Source organism: Lacerta agilis, chromosome 1, assembly GCF_009819535.1.
Source record: "Lacerta agilis isolate rLacAgi1 chromosome 1, rLacAgi1.pri, whole genome shotgun sequence".
Taxonomy (NCBI): domain Eukaryota; kingdom Metazoa; phylum Chordata; class Lepidosauria; order Squamata; family Lacertidae; genus Lacerta; species Lacerta agilis.
The window spans coordinates 16,082,174-16,102,213 of NC_046312.1; the positions used below are offsets into that span (position 1 = coordinate 16,082,174).

Here is a 20,040-nt window from a genome sequence, read left to right on the forward strand (position 1 = left end):
TTAAATCATGCGTACGTATGCATGCCAGAGGTTCTTTTATTTAGTGGCATTCCAAAATTTTAGAATTGTAAATATAAAATAAATATAATGAGTTAACATATAATAATTAAAATCTAAAATAATTTTGGGATAGTCTTTGTGCTTTTGGTAGTCCTTTAGCTGCTCATGTATTGGGAAAATGTGAACAGATTTGTCTACTAAAAACTTTAAACCTTATCTGCTGGCAGATTCCTGCAGGGACATTTTGTCATCTGTAACTGGCAAAAGGCATTGCGTAAACCTTTATTCTACCACATTGTATAACCAGGTCTCTATACTGCATTACTGGCTCTCCATATTCCTAATTAAACATAAAAAGTGATGCCAGACTCAGCTTACCTTATTCATTTTTTACTTGATGTAAGTTTATTTTCATTTGTGGCTTTCAAATCATGGAACAAGCCTAGCAAAATGACGCTTTGGCACTCCTTACAATGTTTTTAAAAAGGCCGTGGGTGGCACTGTGGGTTAAACCACAAAGCCTAGGGCTTGCCGATCAGAAGGTCAGCAGTTCGAATCCCCGCAAAGGGGTGAACTCCCATTGCTCAGTCCCTGCTCCTGCCAACCTAGCAGTTCAAAAGCACAAAGTGCAAGTAGATAAATAGGTACCGGTACCACTCCGGCGGGAAGGTAAATGGCATTTCCGTGCACTGCTCTGGTTCGCCAGAAGCAGCTTAGTCATGCTGGCCACATGACCCGGAAGCTGTACGCCGGCTCCCTCGGCCAATAAAGCGAGATGAGCGCCGCAACGAGTCGTCCGCAACTGGACCTAATGGTCAGGGGTCCCTTTACCTTTACAATGTTTTTATATATGCTGAAAGCCGCCCAGAGTGGCTGGTATAAATATTATTATTATTATTATTATTATTATTATTATTATTATTATTATTATTATTACTTCTGAGTAGAGATGGGCGAGACAACACAGCAGATCCACCAAACACTTCAAATAGAGGATTCCTTGCAAGATTCTCCCCCACCCCCACCTGTGTACCATCTGATCCTTTAACCAATGCACACCGGGGAGCTTCTCAAAAGGTCACGTAATTATTGCACATTCCCCAGATCCGGAGACAACCGAGATTCAAAAAGCAATGCTTAAAAGCAGGACAAATATACCGAAAATCAATCCATCAATCCTATCCATGCGCGCGCAGTGCGCAAATCCAATCAAGATTGCAATAAAGTTTGGACCTAGTTCAGGGAGGCGCACGCTACAGGAAACCTGCAGACCGCATACCAGCTCTCCTCGTGGCGCGCCTGATGCGCAGCGAGCGCGCTCCAGTCCGCGGCCGCTTCTATCCCGCATCACCACGAGGCGAACGAAGCAGGCGAGTTGGCGAAGGGGGCGGGGCCACCTCTTGGCCCCCGCCCCTCAGATGGACCGAGGAGATAAAAGCCCCCGCGCTTGGCGGTCGAGCAGGCAGGTGCGGCGGCAGGCGGCAGGCGGCAGCAGCGATGGGCAACAGGGTTACCCGCGAGGATTTCGAGTGGGTTTACACGGAACAGCCCCACACGCAGCGCAGGAAAGAGATCTTAGGTGAGCCATCCTCGGGATCCCCCTGGGAGGTCACTGCCCGCCTCATTTTCCTACCACCCTCTCCTTTCTTGCCCCATACCTCTTTCCTCCTAAAAACGGACGGAGTTAGTGGCTAATTCTCCGCTTTTCCTTTTAATCCCAGGCGTGGGTGGGTGGCAGGGGGGCAGCTGCCCCCTCCAAATAAAGTAGATAAATAAAAATATTTAACGAACTGACCAACCTCGTCTCAGATACTTCGGTTCTGTCCACCACCACCGCAACATAAATCCTGGCTACACCCATGTAGGTGGCTCGGAGGGCTGGCTGTGTGTGAAGATAATGAACTCTGCACATGCTTGCGGGTACTCTTTTCGTTGCTGTTGCTTTCCGAACAGTTCCAGGGTCCTGGCGCGGAAAAGGGCAAATCCTGGCTCCGACGACGCCTTAGGCAGCCAGCGTTTCCTGTCATATCCAGTTTGCATCGTCTTCTCCACTTCTCTTTCCCGCATTTCCTCATAGATCCAGCAAGACACGGCATGATGATCTCTCTGTGTGTGTGTGTGTGTGTCCCCTCTCTTCCTCCCCACCCCCCCCCCGCCACGCTTCTGCTTGCAAACTTTCCCCCTGGAAAGGGGCTGCTGTGTGACAAGCAGAAATCCCACGGGTGAAGCCTTTTCTCTTCATGCATCTGTACGCAAAGCGGGGGGGGGGGGGACTCACCTGGTCTGGATAATTATTGCTTGCCATGGGAAGCTATTGAAAGCAGGAAAGCTAAGAAAGAAAGAAAGAAAGAAAGATGCCAGGTTGGGGTGCGCCCTCTCACCCCCTATTTCCTCATAGTCTCCTCATCCAGTTTCCGACAGCCAGTGTTTCTTTTTGAAAACGTTGTTCCTGGAAAGCACAAAATGTTACCTCTGAAACCACTTCTCCAATTGGGTTACTGAGAGACAGTTCTGGTAACATTCAGAGACACTTTCCTCGTGGAATAAGGATGGAGGGATTTTATTTTTTGCTCTTGTTGTGCGCGCCCGCGTGTGTATCCCCTACCTTTCCTCCACCAGGGAGGTCAGAGTAGAATACTGTACACAGTTCAATTGGCTGATGAGTCAGATTATGATGGGAGGCAGTGGCTGCTGCAAAACTCCCCAGCTCTCTCCACAGACCTAATCTGATCACTGCACCTGACTTCTTTAGTCTTCAGGTCAGGTTTTGTGGCTATTCAAAGTCCTGCCCAGCCAGCGCCACACCCATAGCTAAATAGATGTAGCTTTTTTCCCCCTTATAGCCTGTGGGTGCAGTGAAAAATTGCCCAACCAACCCATGCCATACTTCTCTTTCTTCCTTTATCAACTACCATAACATGGCATGGGAAGTTGCAACACAGTACACTATGTAAAACACACTTCATTGTCCTTACCACTGCTCTCTGGTCAGGGCCATTTTGTTCTGCTGTGTCCTAACCCAAGGACCAGTTTTGCATTTTCAGCTTGTTCTTGCATGTTTACATTACAGAGATCTGTATCTAGGGGACAAGGATTTAGAAATGGGGTGACTTGGGTTCAAACCACCCCTCGGTGATTTAAAGATATCCTAATTCGCATTGCACTGCGATCTTTACCCATTGGACTCAGCGAGGCTTACATCTCAGTAGTCACGTACAGGATCAGGGGTGCCAACTTGAATAAAATATTGGGGGGGGGGGTGACCCAGGTCACTCCCGCCTTACATAAGCAAATACATGACTCAGCGCATTTTTTTTTGGGGGGTGAAGACCGCTCAGCCCCAGAAGCTGGCTCCTATGTAATGGACTGCGTCCCCGCTGGTGAAATTAAGTAATGAGCAATTATTATTGCTTATTATATTTATTGGTCGCTTTCCCCCAGGAAAGAAAACTCAAAGCAACACACAAAAACAAAAAAAATGAGGCACGAGTCCTTTAAGACTGCACCCATCGTTTGATTGCGTCAGGTGATCCTGCTCCATCTCTTGGGACCTGCGACAGAATGTTCCGAGTTCTAGCCTGCCAGCCATACTCACTTCCGAGATGCTCCATTCCATATCCATGTCCCACCTGCAGTCAGCATTCCAAGGTCACTGTCATAGATCCATCCTGTCTGTGAGGGCTTGGAGAGCTGCTGCCAGTCAGAGTAGACCGGCTGGGTTAATATCCTGACTCAACTGCTAGCACATATCTCTGAGCACAGGCAGTGCTGAAATTAGGAGCCTTAAGCGTGGTTTTCTCCCAGGTGGACTTCGCATCATGAACTCCCCTGCAATCAAATGTCACTTGGTAGTGGTCATTTGGAAGTGCTAAAAACTTCGTCAAGCTGGTTTGGGGGTCACCCCTGCTTATGGTGCAGGTCAGATAAATGCACCTCCCTCGTTCTCTTAGATTCAGGCAGATGGCTAGGGCAGCTGGAAAATGAAATGCACACTCCAAACAGCCTAAAGAATATTGGCTATTTTCAGTGGCCAGGGAAGACTGACTGACTATTGCCTGGCTGGGAAAATGGAAAACCAGGTGGGTGGAGGAATCAAATGGAGTATCTTGGAGTAGGGCATGGCTGGCTGGAAGGCTAAAGAGGACCACTCCACACTGCATATACACACATGCATGTATGTGCTCATGCACATATATACAGATATATTTTTGTGATTATTATAAAAAAATGTTTTTATTGAAAGATTTTCATGGATAACAAAGCTACATATAAAGTCTCTGTTTTTAGTTCACAGAGTCCTTCCTGTGAGACATAGGCATTATGAGATGTGGGGGGGGGGAGAAAAGCGGGGGTACACACAGATATTTTAGACATGCCAGACATTTCTGAAGAGCCGGTCTTTGAAAAAATATGTTTTCCGCGTCATTTACCAAAACAGAATCAGGCTCATGTTAATTTATCATTAATAGCCTATATCCTACACCTCTTTATGCCATTTTCCAATTTTATATTCTGATTGCCCTTTCCACTTCCTAGCTATCATAATTCATGCAGCTGTCAATAAAATATGTGAGCAAGTCCTTCATAGCTTGCGAACCTTCCACCCTGTTGTATATTGATAATAATGCTACCTCTGGACTTTTGGTCAGTTTTAACCCAGTGGTTTCTGTGCCATTGAAGTAAGATAGGGAATACACAAGAGAAATTATTTTTAGGAGATATGGAAGGTTTTTGTAGAATTTGTACTGTTACAACGGAAAGGGGTCAAACCTTCACAAGAGGTGTTGAAATTTTGGGAGGTTGGATAGTTACAATGGAATGGTCTCGGTGGTGGGGTGCACATTTTTATTCTTACATATTTATGATTATTACTTTGTCAAAATAAAAAAATAAAAATTAGGGTGGGGGGAAGGGAACCAGAATCAGGCTGATGCAAGCCCTTTGTAAATCAAGGCTTGGAAAACTTGGCATTTTATTTATTTATTTGAATTTATATAAGGTTTCATTGTAAACAACAACAACAAGCTCAAAGCTTCTTACAAAAGAATGATTTAAACCATTCAAAAGAATAATAATTAAAACCAACCACTATTCTCTTTAGGGACGTGGGTGGCGCTGTGGTCTAAACCACTGAGCCTAGGGCTTGCCGATCAGAAGGTCAGCGGTTTGAATCCCCGCGACGGGGTGAGCTCCTGTTGCTTGGTCCCTGCTCCTGCCCACCTAGCAGTTCAAAAGCACATCAAAGTGCAAGTAGATAAATAGGTACCGCTCTGGCGGGAAGGTAAACGGCGTTTCCGTGCGCTGCTCTGGTTCGCCATAAGCGGCTTAGTCATGCTGGCCACATGACCCGGAAGCTGTACGCCGGCTCCCTCAGCCAATAAAGCGAGATGAGCACCGCAACCCCAGAGTTGTCCGTGACTGGACCTAATGGTCAGGGGTCCCTTTACCTTTACCTTTACTCAAAACAAAACAAAAAATAAAAAAATTCTTTCCATTAGCACCTTAGAGACCTGTGCATGCACACTTCTTCAGATACACTGAAATAGAAGTCACCAAAACCTTTATATACTGTGAGAGAGTGGGGAGGGGTATTACTCAGAAGGGTGGTGGGAATGGGTGATTGGCTGATAGGTGTGGCAGACCAACACGGCTACCTACCTGTAACTTTAGCTTTACTATTCTCTTTAAGCAGGGATAGTAAACCTCCAGCCAAACTGAATGTTCAAATTTAGCCTGCCTGGCCACTTACCCCACCCCACCCCCAGCTGCCCCACCAGTGTAAGGAAAAGCAGATTTTCCACTTTAAAGCACCACAAATGGTTCTGTGCAAGCAAGCCCTGCTTGGGTGTAGTGCTGTAAAGCCCCATGGGTCTCCTGCTGTCATTGTGGGCCGAGCTCCTAAGGTTCCTCACCTGTTCTCTTAAGGGACTCCACTTGACTAAAGATTTCACTACCATTTGAATAGCGTGTGAAAAGATGCATTATCAGTGCTCAGAGGATGTGAGGCAACCAATTTCGTAAGGTTTAACAGCACGGCCTCTTGGATGCTGGTTGCTCAGTTTCAATGGGCGGATCAGTGGCCACAACCTGTGCTAACACTTCTATGCTTTTATAATCACAACAAGCCAAAAGGCAGGAAGGAAGAGAAAGAATCGGACATCTATTGCAGGCATTCTCCCCCTTTGCTTTTGTCCCAGGTTGCAGCCGACTACTTTTAAAGCTTGCGAGCCTCACCTGAGAAGTAATTGGCTCTTGTTAGCAAGCGAAGGTCAACTGTGTAAAGAGAGATAAGTAAATGCAAAATGCAGGGAATGCAATGAAATAATAATCATTTCTTCAAAAAATAAAATTAAAAAATGACGATCAAAAGGAATTTTCCCTATCGCCTTTTTCTCAAGAGGCATGTCTGTGATGCAACAAGCATATTGTTGCAATGGATTATCATCATCATCACCATATTTAATATTTTCATTAATTAGCCTATGTAGGCTTGTTAATTGTGCTACACAAGCACCTTGAGGCAACCTGTGAATAATATTAGTGAAACGGACAATACTTCTTCTTTTTTTTGCACTGTGTGCTGTTTAGACCCAGAATGGAGCCTTTGCAAATTATTCCTGACAACAGGAAAGGGTGGCAACTGATTTACGGACTCTTCCCGCTCTTTAAAAAAGGGGAAATGAGGTTGGGGAACGATGCACAAAGTCACGTTCAGTTCAGCAGTGCGTGCGTTCGCCATTCAAAATGGTGAACAAAAGTTCACATGGCGATGATGGAATCTGCTTTATAGTTCTCTTGCGATTTCAATTTCTCTCCCCCCCCCCAATGCAGGCTACTACAGTTCCCATCATCCCTGACCACTGCTCCTGCTAGCTAGGGATCATGGGAGTTGTAGGCCAAAAACATCTGGAGGGCCGAGGTTGAGGAAGCCTGTTAAAGCAGATAAAAACATGCTGGCTGTACAGAACCTTCATGGGACACAAGAACCTGCCTTATGACAAACCAGGCCATTATTTTATTTGCAGCAGTGTAGCTAGCCTGCAATTCAGGTTTCTGTTCAGTAACAGAGGTTGTGTTTTTTTTTTTTTTTTAAATGTTGGGACTGTACTCTGGGTGCCAATATACACTGTGGGGAAGTCTAGACCAGAGAAAAGAACACTAATAGTAACTTGCACACCCTCCAACATTTCTCCGATGAAAAATAGTGACGTCCCATTCCATAATGATTATTTTCCTATTTATACGCCACACATCTTACTGGGTTGTCCCAGCCACTCTGGGTGGCTTCCAACACATGTAAAAACATAATAAAACATTAAACATTAAAAAAAATTACTTTCACACAGCTCAGGGGTCAGATAACTCCATACCCTCCAACATTTCTCCAATGAAAACAGGGACATCCTAAGGAAAAGTGGGGCATTCCAGGATTAAATCAGAAACCGGGATGGCTTCTCTAAATCAGAGACGTCCCTGGAAAATAGGGGCATTTGGAGGGTCTGAACTTGATGGGGCAGCAGCTGAATTGAATGGTGTCGATTCAGTCCTGGCAGCCAAAGAGACAGGAAAAACAGCTAGAGGGAGGCTTATTGAAAAAATAGAAGGGCTACCTTGATGCTGAAAATGAAATGTGCAGAGAGCTCTTGGCTATGTGGGATTTTCTCCTCTACTGCTTCATTCTTGGATGCCACTAGAGGGAGTCCAGGCAACAACTTTTCTGATTCCCACCACTGCGCTACACACATTAGCCTCTAATAATTCTGACAGGATTCTTCTGTTAGCAGTCCCCCTTCCATGCAGGTAGCTAAAGAAGGAAGGGGAGCTGGAAAGGAGCTGCTGGATTCTCCCCACCCCATCCCATCTCATCAACATCTATTCACTTGTCTGTTTGAATGCTTAGCCACCATTCACCAGACGCTTCCAGGCTGTCATTGGGGAGAAAGGGGCCTGTTCTGAACCATACCAGGCAGGGCAGCCCCCACCATTTCCTCCCTATGGGTGGGAGGAGACCAGCAGCTCCTATTCACCGAGAGGATGCTGTCCTGGCAGAATGGAGGGTGGTGGGGTGTTTGCCGAGGAGACAATAAGTCCAGCCTCCAAGGAATGTGCCGCAGCCACAGCTGCCAATGTGGCGGTGGCAGCGGGCAATGTATTCCTTGGAGTAATAATAATAATAATAATAATAATAATAATAATAATACTTTATTATTTATACCCCGCCCATCTGGCCGGGTCTCCCCAGCCACTCTGGGCGGCCTCCAACAAATACCAAAATACAATACAAAGTCACAAATTAAAAACTTCCCTAAACAGGGCTGCCTTCAGGTATTTTCTAAATGTCAGGTAGTTGTTTATTCCCTTGACTTCTGACGGGAGGGCGTTCCACAGGGCGGGCGCCACTACCGAGAAGGCCCTCTGCCTGGTTCCCTGTAGTTTTGCTTCTCGCAGTGAGGGAACCGCCAGAAGGCCCTCGGCGCTGGATCTCAGTGTCCGGGCTGAATGATGGGGGTGGAGACGCTCCTTCAGGTATACAGGACCGAGGCCGTTTAGGGCTTTAAAGGTCAACACCAACACTTTGAATTGTGCTCGGAAACGTACTGGGAGCCAATGCAGATCTCTCAGGACCGGTGTTATGTGGTCCCGGCGGCCACTCCCAGTCACCAGTCTAGCTGCCGCATTCTGGATTAATTGCAGTTTCCGGGTCACCTTCAAAGGTAGCCCCACGTAGAGCACATTGCAGTAGTCCAAGCGGGAGATAACCAGAGCATGCACCACTCTGGGAAGACAGTCTGCGGGCAGGTAGGGTCTCAGCCTGCGTACCAGATGGAGCTGGTAGACAGCCGCCCTGGACACAGAATTAACCTGTGCTTCCATGGACAGCTGTGAGTCCAAAATGACTCCCAGGCTGCGCACCTGGTCCTTCAGGGGCACAGTTACCCCCATTCAGGACCAGGGAGTCCCCCACACCCGCCCGCCTCCTGTCCCCCCAAAACAGTACTTCTGTCTTGTCAGGATTCAACCTCAATCTGTTAGCCGCCATCCATCCAGAGGCCAGGATCTGCTGCATCTGTGGATTCTAGTGCCTGAGGCAGTCACCTCACCTTGTCTAATAGGTGGGCCAGACCTTCATGGAGGCCTGGCTTATGTCAGGTAGGTAGCCTGATGGATATTAGGGGTGGAGGGATCAATCTAGTTGGTTCCACAATTCCATGAATGGATGCCGGGCAGTTTTGGCTGCCATTTGTCCTAATGTTTCTTTTCCTCCTCAGCGAAGTACCCGGCCATCAAGTCTCTCATGGGGCCAGATCCCCACTTGAAATGGATAGTGACGGGGATGGTGTTCACCCAGCTTCTGGCCTGCTACCTTGTGAGGGACCTTTCCTGGAAGTGGATCTTCTTCTGGGCCTATGCTTTCGGGGGCTGCATCAACCACTCCTTGACCCTGGCCATCCACGACATCTCCCACAACGTGGCCTTTGGCAACAAGCAAATCAAGTGGAACCGGTGGTTTGCCGTCTTTGCCAACTTGCCCATTGGACTCCCCTACTCTGCCTCCTTCAAGAAGTACCACATAGACCACCACCGATACCTTGGCGGAGACTCGTTGGATGTGGACATCCCCACGGACTTTGAGGGCTGGTTCTTCTGCACTCCCTTTCGAAAGATGATCTGGCTTGTCTTCCAGCCCCTTTTCTATACCTTGAGACCGCTCTACGTCAACCCCAAAACAATCACCGAGATGGAAATACTTAATGCTTTGGCCCAGTTCTCTGTCGACTTGATCATCTACTACCTGTGGGGTTTGAAGCCTGTTGTTTATTTAATAGCAGGGGCGTTGCTTTGCATGGGCTTGCACCCTTTTTCGGGGCACTTCATAGCAGAACACTATATGTTCCTGAAAGGGTATGAAACATATTCCTACTACGGACCCCTCAACTGGATCACCTTTAACGTGGGCTATCATATGGAGCACCATGATTTCCCCAGCATTCCTGGATCTAAGCTTCCAATGGTAAGCCCTGGCGTTTTTGACCCTTGCAAACAGGTGTGGGGAACTCTTGGCTCTCTGGGTGTTGCTGAAATACAACACCCTTCGGCCCCAAGTAAGCATGGCCAATGGCTATATCCACAGCATTCCCTTCATCTACCAGGCTTGTAATTCTGTCAAAAAATGAGATCAGGTTAGTCTGATGTGACTTATTTTTCAGAAACCCATGCTGACTTTTAGTTATCACAGCGTTCCTTTCTAGGTGCTCACAGACCGTTTGCTTAATGATCTGCTCTAGAATCTTTCCTGGTATTGATGTCAGGCTGACTGGGCGGTAATTGTTTGGGTCTTCTCTTTTCCCCTTTTTGAAAATAGGGACAACATTTGCCCTCCTCCAGTCTGCTGGGACTTCGCCTGTTCTCCAGGAATTCTCAAAGATTACTGCCAGTGGTTCTGAAATCACCTCTGCCAGTTCTTTTAATACTCTTGGATGTAGTTCATCTGGCCCTGGAGACTTGAATACATCTTAATTAGCCAAGTATTCCTGTACTACCTCCTTACTTATTCTGGGCTGTGTTTCCCCTGCTGAATCATCTGCTCCATATTTTCTTTCTTGGAGAAGACTGAGGCAAAGAAGGCATTGAGGAGTTCTGCCCTTTCTCTGTCCCCTGTTCGCATTTCACCATCTTCACCTCTAAGTGACCCCACTGTTTCCTTGTTCTTCCTTTTGCTACGGACATACCCATAAAAGCCCTTTTTGTTGCTTTTAACCTCTCTAGCAAGCCTGAGTTCATTCTGTGCTTTAGCTTTTCTGACTTTGTCTCTACACGTGCTGGCTATTTGTTTGAATTCCTCTCTGGTGGTTTCCCCCTTTTTCCATTTTTTGTACATATCCCTTTTAAATCTTAACTCAATTAAAAGTTCTTTAGATAGCCACCCTGGCTTCTTTAGGCACCTTCCATGTTTCCGTCTCACTGGTATTGCCTGAAGTTGTGCTTTTAATATCTCCGTTTTAACAAGCTCCCAACCATCATGAACTCCCTTCCCTTTTAGTATTTCTGTCCATGGGATTTCACCCAGCATTTCCCTAAGTTTTCTGAAGTCGGCTTTCTTAAAGTCTAGAATTTGAGTCTTAGTATGCTTGGTTGCTCCTTTCCGCTGTATAATAAACTCCAGTAGAGCATGGTCACTCCCACCTAATGATCCTGCCACTTCTACCCCACTAACCAGGTCATCACTATTGGTTAGGACCAGATCTAAAATGGCTGATCCTCTTGTTGCTTCTCCCACTTTCTGGACAATTAAATTGTCTGCAAGGCCAGTGAGGAATCTGTTCGACCTTATGCTCTTGGCTGAGTTTGACATCCAACAAATATCAGGGTAGTTGAAATCCCCCATTACTACTATCTCACTTCCTTTTGAATGCTTGGCCATCAGTTCCAGGAAGGCATCATCTGTGTCCTCAGTTTGGCTTGGGGGTCTATAGTAAACTCCCACAGTGAGATCTCTGTTATTTTTCTCTCCATTAATTTTGACCCAGATACTCTCAACTTGGCTTTGGAGTTTCAAATCCTGGATCTCTTCACAGGTATACACATCCCTGACATATAACGCTACTCCTCCTCCTTTCCTGCTTGGTCTATTTCTCTGAAATAGATTGTATCCCTCTATTACTACATTCCAATCATGAGACTCATCCCACCAGGTTTCAGTGATGCCTATGTATAGAGCATCCTATACATGCAACAATTTCACAGGAACATGGAAAGTTGGTGTATACTGAGTCAGACCATTGGTCCAGCTAGCTCAGTGTTGCCTACTCTGACTGGCAGCAGCTCTCCAAGGTTTCAGACAGTGGTCAGCCCCAGCCCTACCTGAAGATGCCAGGGTTTGAACCTACCAGCTACAGCCCTTACCTAATTCATACTCAGGCTTCCTGCTACTTTTGAACCCACATGCAATTATGAAAGAAGGGAGCAGCCTGCTTAACCAGGGACATATCCCTCAGAGAGTTCTGAATAGCCGAAGGATGCAATTGGTTTTGTAACGCTGGCTGTTAACACATTCCCAAACTAGAAAGATGGTTTTATCACTAATGTCTGCTTTTGTGATTGGCACTGATCATCTTGTGTACAGTTGAGCTTTGCAGGGAAGTGTCATAGATGCTACAACTTGCATTTCACAGCCTTTTGATATCACTGTTTACAGCATTTTTCTCCGCACCTAGTTGTGTGTGTATAAATCCACTAGCACCTGACAGAGTGTGTTGCAGTCCTCAGAAGGCACAATACATCTCTAGTCATTTTGCTGTAACAGACTAAGGGTCAAGGTGGATGACAGGCCAAATGCATGCACATACTTCCTGTAGGTCTGTGTAGCAGTGTTCCATTTTGTTTCTGCGTCTGTTTAAATAGTTGTTGAGGAGGGGGAAAGGAAAAGGAAAAACAAACGCAGACCTTAGTGTGACCAATGCTTCCCCCATAAGCACAGCAAGGTGGTTTATTTTATTTTATTTAGGTAGCTGGCTTTTGTTAAAAAAGGGCTACAGATCCAATGTTAGTTCAACTCATTAAATAGACTTATGCAAATATGTGAGCATGACTGATTTTGATTCTTTAATTTGAGCATAACTTAGTTGGACACACACACACACACACCCAGTTCTGTGGCATGCAGGGCGTTTTGTGGCTTGCATTATGTTCCCTACACCCAGAAGCTAACAGCTGCAAGAAAAGCTGCTTTGGGAAAGGGGATTTTCAGTGGGACTGCGATACAGGAGGAAAGGTGTTGTTGTTGTTTTTAATTAACTCGTCTTCCCCATGTGCAATGGTCCCAGTTGACACCTACCCAATCCCTGATGTATGTTTAAAAAATCCAGGTACATAAACTGCAGTCGTGCGTTTGTTTGGTTCAGGAGCTTGCCACTTCCCTTTTCCTGTGCACATATTCCCAACAGAGCCCAGTCTTATCAGCTACTTTGTGGAATGTGGTACGATTGGCTCTCTCCCCCCCCCCCCAAGCAATACAATAGGGCTTGTCATACTTTCAGGCAGGTTATTGCCCTGGGGACAAATAAGTAACTTATTAAATGAGTGCCTTTCCCCAGTGACAAATCAACTGGCTTGTGCAATGACAGTCGCTGCTCACAAATGTAGATGGACAAGTCGAATTCTGCCAGTCCAGTGATTTATTTTAATTGCACAGTTCCAGAACAAGCTTTATAACCTGTTGGAAGCCAGTAGTAGCCTTATCACTGTTTCCTTGGCATGGTCTACTTCCTGCTTATTCCTGATGGGGCACTGAGATAGCTCCGTTGATAGAGCATGACACTCTTAATCTCAGGGTTGTGGTTTTGACCCCAATGTTGGGCAAAAGATTCCTGCTTTCTAGTCGACCCTCGTGGTCCCTTCCAGCTCTACAATTCTGTGATTTTAGGAAATGTAGTATTTGGGTGGCAAATGTATATTATTGACTGTTAAGGTGACAAAAGGAAAGGAAGCTGCTTCTTGTTGTTGTACATGGTTTTGCCTCTGTGACTCTCCATAGTTTTCAAATGTCTTACAAATGGAATTAAGAAGGGAAGGCGCTCTGTGGCAATCGTCTGATGGATGCAGAAAGCCAGCCCCAGAGCTCTCTCCTTTGAAGTTATCACCCGGTGTCAGGTGATGATCAGGTAGATTGGCCTTACCAGCTTTCATAGTTGGCCCACAGGGTGAGGGACTTGGTAGGAAGGAAGATCCAGCCTACTAGCCAATTTGAGTTCTCTACACCTTTCCTGCTATAAAGCACACCCCTCTCCCTGTTTCTGCGCGATTCGTTCCTCCTAATTTCACTCCTAACCAACCATCTGAAACCAGAACGGATCCTGAATCACACCGACACCTGTGTAGCAGTGCAGAATGGGGCATCTGTGGTAAGGTTACCAGATTTTTTTCAATGAATCCGGGGACACTTTTCAACTTCAGTGGATTTTGTATGGGGACTGATTTGTAAATCCGGGGACTGTCCCCGAGAAACAGGGACGTCTGGTAACCTTAATCTGTGGACCTCCCCTCGTCCTTGGCCATTGGTCACGCCGGCTGGGGCTGACAGGAGCTGGAGACTGCCATATGGTCCCCAAACTTCTAGGATTGCATCTAATTATGTGGAAGCTTATCCAGAAAGGATCTAGGAGTGTATGTGACCACCCACTGCGTCTTCTATTTGGAGGCATACTTCTTCTGCTAAGGGTTGTTCTAATCTGATGGCAGCAGCCATTGCTAGACTGACCCATGGACCTGCCTGCAATAGGGATCTTGCCTTATACTAAGTCATACCCCTGGTGCATCTTGCTCAGTGTTATCTACACTGACTGGCAGCAGCTATCCAGGTTTCCAGGCAGGGAACTTCCCCACCACCTACCTGGAGATGCCGGGGATCGAACCTGGGACTTTCTGATCTGCTGTCCCCACTTTCTGTCAGCTTGCTCACAGAATTAGCCATGGGGCCGTCGGGTATGAAGGCGTGCAACTGCTCCCAACTGCAGTTAGATATGGGGCAGCCTTTCTCAACTTGGCACCCACCAGAAGCCAAGTTACAGGGAACCAGGCAGAGGGCCTTCTCAGTAGTGGCACCCGCCCTTCGGAACACCCTCCCACCAGATGTCAAAGAGAAAAACAACTACCGGTACCAGACTTTTAGGAGACATCTGAAAGCATCCCTGTTTAGGGAAGCTTTTAATGTTTAATATTTTATTGTATTTTAACAGTCTGTTGGAAGCTGCTCAGAGTGGCTGGGGAAACTCAGCCAGATGGGCGGGGTATAAATAATAAATTATTATTATTATTATTTGTAGGATCTACGCCCCCCTTGCCTCCCAGCTTTTCCAGCTACCGGCGTCCAGGGAGCGCAAAACCTCCGCTCTTTTGCCTCTACTCAACCCTCCGGCCGAGTAGAGACAGGTCTTTCTCGCTGCCACCACCCTCTGAAGTTTGGAAATCTGGCTGGAGCCACGGGCAAAACGCGAGGGCCGTTTCCCCGGTGTTCCGGCACACAGCCTTCCCAGCTCAAACAGAGCCACAGATGATTAACCCTTAACAGTAGTATGACCAAGCAGTAGACCTGGAATTAGCCAAGCAAACCCCCGGGGTGAACAGAAAACCAGAACAAAAGTTCTTTTAACTATTTTATTCAAAAGTTACTAAAACACAAAAGGCATAATTCTCAAACATAAGGTACATGCGATAAAACAAAAACATACTTTCTAGCCTAGTCTAGAAACCTTTCTCTTATTCCCTCTCCCTAAGGCAGGGACTGATACTTAACTGCATTTGCATTCAAACGAGCTGGCAAAGTCCTCAGGCCGGCTAAACAAAAGCCGCCTTCAAAGTTCTCGTTAGGCTCCCATCCTCAGATGTTCTTCCAAGCCGTGGCTGGCTGAGTCAGATGTCCTTAGCCCTCCAGCTCCTCAGCAGCCCCTTGCATTTCAAAGCCCCAGGGTTGATAAGACATTTCCCCACGTGGGCTCCCCCATTCCTTATCCTATAGAAGACCCAGTTCTTAATCCCGTTAGCCAACCACTACTCCTGGGTCATTATTCTCACCTGTCAAGGATGAGAGGCAGCTGCAAGTCTCTGAGCCGTTACCTCCCTAATTTCTCATCCGCTTGATAAACACCAGCTGGCCCCATCCTAGTTCTTTTCAGGAGCCAGGATGTCTCCTGTAGCTGGAACCTTCACACCCCCAGCCATCTCCTGGTTGTAAAATTCTTTAAAGGCAACCCTTTTACACTCCCCAACAGGGCACCTTTAGGTCAGTTTCCCATGCATAGCACAACACCCATGATTCAACTCTACCCAGAAATCCTTGCTCTAGACCAAGGATTTTGGTCTTTCACTATATTATTATTATTATTATTATTATTATTATTATTATTATTATTATTTATTAGGCCTATAACTCCCATCCTCTCTGACCCACCTGCCATGGGCTCATGCACACTTCTGTTTGCCCTGCTCCTTTCTTTCAGGAAAACCCATGGCTTAGCACTGAATTGGAATGAACGGCAATCGGGCTTCCTGCAGATGATGTTTGCTCCATCGCTATGAAGCATGGGACAAGGGGCAGGGGGAAGTGTGTAAGACAATGCCCATGGCAGATGGGACTGATGGAAGTTGTAGTCTGGGGCAGGCAGTCCTAGGTCTGGATCGGCAAGAAAACACAGTACAAATCCAGCAAGCTGCATTATTCCCTACCTGGACAGTCACAGATTCCTGCAACCTTGGCTTACATTTTAACTTGGAAGCTGTCAAATGAAGGTCAAAAATCTGTGCTGGGAATGGGAAAGACAGGAGCAGTGGGGCTTTAAAAAAAAAAAAAGCATTTTATTTTTTCTTAGCACACCTTAAAATTGGTAGGGCTTCTGCCAGCGAACGGGCCTTCAAGCTGCCAGTTGGCTATTCCCAGTCTAGAAAGCAGAATTAATCGTCTAAATTATCTGACTGCCCCGGTTCTGTCAGATGAATGCTCAGGTTAGGTTGCAATGCTGCCATGGGGTGAGGGAGATTCTTGCTTTGCCACATTCAGAGCCCTGCTAGCTCCTCGAGGCCAAGGGATGGGGGATCCAACAGGACTTTTTCCTTCCCTCTTCCCCTCGACTGACTGCAATGGGATTTGAATTCCAAGGTGTATGAACCATGAAAAATCTCTTCACTCTCAAAAAGTAATCTGGTTCGCTTTCATTTGTTCATTGGATTTACTCTTGGCATAAATTCTATTAGCCTGCATTCAGACAACACTTTATTCCGTTTTCCAGACATTTTCTTACCCGGCAATTTTAGCGTTTTTACATCATCTGTCATGCTACGTAAAAGCCTCTTCAGAAATTTAGCACATTTCCACGTTAACTGCTTCCGGGGGGGGGGGAACCCCCCAGCTTGCATGCCTGTTAACTCAGAAAACCACAGGAGTTTTGTGCTCGGTGGATCATGCCACAAGCACTCATGTGTCAAAATACAAGGGTGGAGTGTTTTGTTTTTGTTTTTTGGGGCATGCAGTTATTTCCTGCTGTTTCAATGGGTAAATCATGGGAGAACAGAAGTGTGCGCATGCGCATAAATCGATGCAACATACCCACTAGTGTCAGCTGTTGTGTCACACCACACTCACTGGTGTGAATGAAATTTAGGGTGGCACGACGCTCTTGGTCAAAGGCCAGAGTTTCATAACACAGCAGGTACTGCCATTAGAAACCAGGACTGACGTGCTAGCATTATAAGCAGGAAGCATTCTAAGATAGATGTTTCACAGATAAAAAGAACAGTGGATAAAAAAATTTCTTTTGCTCTTACAGGTAAAGAAGATAGCAGCAGAGTATTATGACACCCTGCCTCAGCACCAGTCTTGGGTTCGAGTTATCTGGGACTTCATTTTCGATGACTCCATCGGTCCTTATTCAAGGGTGAAGAGAACATGCAAGCTGGCATCAGACTCTCGATAGCCGCGCACTCTGCCCTTCCCCCTTTATAACCTTTGCACCCTGTATACTTCCCCTATCTAAACAAACATAAACGAGTCTGTTCTCTGAGCAGAGCGTGCCCGGTAACCACATAAGAGCTGATGTTATATTTCTGACACCCAAGGAGTTTTTGTAACTTCAATATGAAGAAATATTACAATGAAGCCAGTTGGAAGCACCTGAAAATGTATAGTATAGTTTTTTCTTTAAAAAATTAACAGACCTTTTCCTCCTTCTTATCTACTAGGCTGTTTATCAGCCTGGCCCACCCGGGTTTTCTGATGCTTTGAACTACATTGCTCATCAGACATGGTTAGGCACAGTGGGATCTGTGAGCTCAACATCTATATTCCAGGGTTGTTTCAATGGAGATGTGAGACACTTTCCTTCTCACAACAAACAGGGAGACATCTGGACAGACACACAAGAGTAGTCTTCCAGATGAGAAGTCTCCTGCTCTTCCGCCTGCCCCCAAAGATGCTAGAATATCAGGATCAAAATGTTTCTCTTCAGAGACCTTGTGTTCTCTGCCTGCCCCTCCAGAAAGGACTGGAGAGTTAGGGGAGCATTTCCAAGGTCAACAGTGGCAGACCCAAGGTGGGTTGCAACAGGGAGCACTACCACCATGCAAATATACAGGAAAAGACTGAAGATGCCTGCATTAGGGGAAATAATTCTTAATTACACCCTGCAAACATGCCTCATATTATCGTTCCCCTGGATAACACAGACTGCAGCAGCCCTGGGGATCATTGTAATTATCAAGCGGGGACAGCTCAGTGGAACATGAGGCTCTTAATCTCAGGGTTGTAGGTTTGAGCCCCATGCTGTGTAAAAGAGTCCTGCATTGCAGAGAGTTGGACTAGATCAGGATTTCCCAAACTTGAGTCTCCAGCTCTTTTTGGACTACAGTTCCCATCATCTATGACCACCGGTCCTGCTAGCTAGCGGTGATGGGAGTTGTAGTCCACAAACAGTTGGAGACCCAAGTTTGGGAAACATTCCACAAATGGGGAACTACCGTACCACTGAAAAGGCCCCGCCACGGGTCATTCCCGGCTGTACTTCTTACAACACCCCATTTTTTCTAGCACCACCAGGGACCAGAAACAAAATGCTCTGGGAGAGCCAGGTTGGTTCCACGGTTCGGCTACCCCTGATTTTGCTAAGAAGCACAGTGGAGTCCAAGTGTGCTGCAGAGGGATGGGAAAAAAAAGCCAAGCAATGCCACATGGACAATGAACAGTTTATTACCAATATGAACACAGATACTGTGAAGCAATGATGTACCGCTGTAATATTGTGATAGCTCTGAGACCAGGGACTTGCTGTCTGACAGCTGGGCATCGTTCGGCCTTTTCAGGTGATGCCACAAATAAGGTTTTGTTGGCAAAAAAAAAAAGGTCTTCATTTACATTGCAGTCTACCAGTAAAATTACTCTGAAGTCATCTAGTAAAAGCGAATGGTTCACGTGTTTCCTTACCTACTATATACTAAAAAAAAGTCATACATTTAAATAAGCAAATACAAAATACAAAAAAGGCTGACCAACTCTGATGTGCATTGTCAGATGAAATTTTAAAAAATCCAGAAATTTAAATTTTAATATTTTCTTTTTTTAAAGATTTTAAGACTTCTCTCTCTCTCTGTTTTTTTTTTAAATGAAGCAAATCCAAGGCAGCAGCAAGCCTCAAAGTCTGCTGAGTCTGCTAATAAAAAGGATTTAAGAACAAAAGACAGAGCCAGGTGTCCTCTTTCACCATCTTGCATGGTCTTGGGAGGCTCGGAAACGATCCAGTTGCCTTTCACATCCTACGTGGCTTCTAGATGGTTCCATGGCCATTATGTCGTGCTGATTCTACTCAACTCTTGCCTGATGGCTGGAGAAAAGAGAGGAAGCAATAAAAAAAGGAATAAGCCAGAGCTTACGGTCAAGGCACTATACTGTCATAGCTTCACACCTAAGCTAAAGACCACTGACTATATTTTGGGAAGTGGTTAAGATTACAAAGGCAGCGGTAGCAGCAGCAGCAGCAGCAGCAGCAGCAGCAGCAGCAAGAGAAGGACGGTACAGATCCTAGCTGTGCACACACACCATACATTTGAAGCACCTTGGGAGCTGTAGCTTACCCCCAACAGAGCTACAATTCCCAGCACCCTTAAACTACAGTTCCAGCTATTCTTTGTGTGTGTGATGCTTTAAATGTATGAAGACGGTATCCACACCATCCTTCCCTTGCTGCTTGATTCAGGGCTGGCTTACCTGTGGCCCCTCCAGATGTTGCCAGACCACGGCTCTGCATTGCAGCGGGGTCGGACTAGATGACCCTTGGGGGTATCCCCTCGAACTCTACAATTCTCTACAAGCTCCCATCACCTCTGACCACTGCCCTGGGAGATGGAGTCCCAACAGCATCACAGGCTGCCCACATCTGGCTCACAGCAGATGGGATGATGGGAGGGTGTCAGGTAAGCCACCCCTGGCTTAAGCAATATATCAAGTGGCAAGGGTTGCCCTGGAAGGATGCCAAGGCAAGGCTCTTCAGTTGTGTGTGT

At 46.3% G+C, this 20,040-nt stretch overlaps 2 protein-coding genes across 13 annotated transcripts in view; one reads left to right on the forward strand and one right to left on the reverse strand.

The window, feature by feature from the left end:
• The first annotated feature begins 1,474 nt into the window (after positions 1-1,474).
• DEGS2 (delta 4-desaturase, sphingolipid 2) lies at positions 1,475-17,684 on the forward strand. Its single transcript, XM_033139810.1, has 3 exons — positions 1,475-1,579; positions 9,270-10,012; positions 17,319-17,684. Exons 1-3 carry the CDS (start codon positions 1,498-1,500, stop codon positions 17,463-17,465), a joined length of 972 nt encoding a protein of 323 aa, XP_032995701.1. The 5' UTR covers positions 1,475-1,497; the 3' UTR covers positions 17,466-17,684.
• Positions 17,685-18,715: 1,031 nt separating this feature from the next.
• Positions 18,716-20,040, reverse strand: part of EVL (Enah/Vasp-like) — a 146,687-nt gene continuing 145,362 nt past the window's right edge. For all 12 annotated transcript variants that reach the window (XM_033139869.1, XM_033139849.1, XM_033139840.1 and 9 more), the window contains one exon: positions 18,716-19,364. In XM_033139869.1, the coding sequence (XP_032995760.1) occupies positions 19,327-19,364 (38 nt within the window). In that variant the 3' untranslated portion in view covers positions 18,716-19,326. The remainder of the gene's footprint in view (positions 19,365-20,040) is intronic.

Excerpts from the sequence above, each read along its gene's own strand:
- DEGS2 (XM_033139810.1), top strand. The coding sequence starts at position 1,498 with ATGGGCAACAGGGTTACCCGCGAGGATTTCGAGTGGGTTTACACGGAA. Across the intron at positions 1,580-9,269 it reads GCGCAGGAAAGAGATCTTAG|CGAAGTACCCGGCCATCAAG; the intron begins GTGAGCCATCCT and ends TTTCCTCCTCAG. Across the intron at positions 10,013-17,318 it reads CTGGATCTAAGCTTCCAATG|GTAAAGAAGATAGCAGCAGA; the intron begins GTAAGCCCTGGC and ends TTGCTCTTACAG.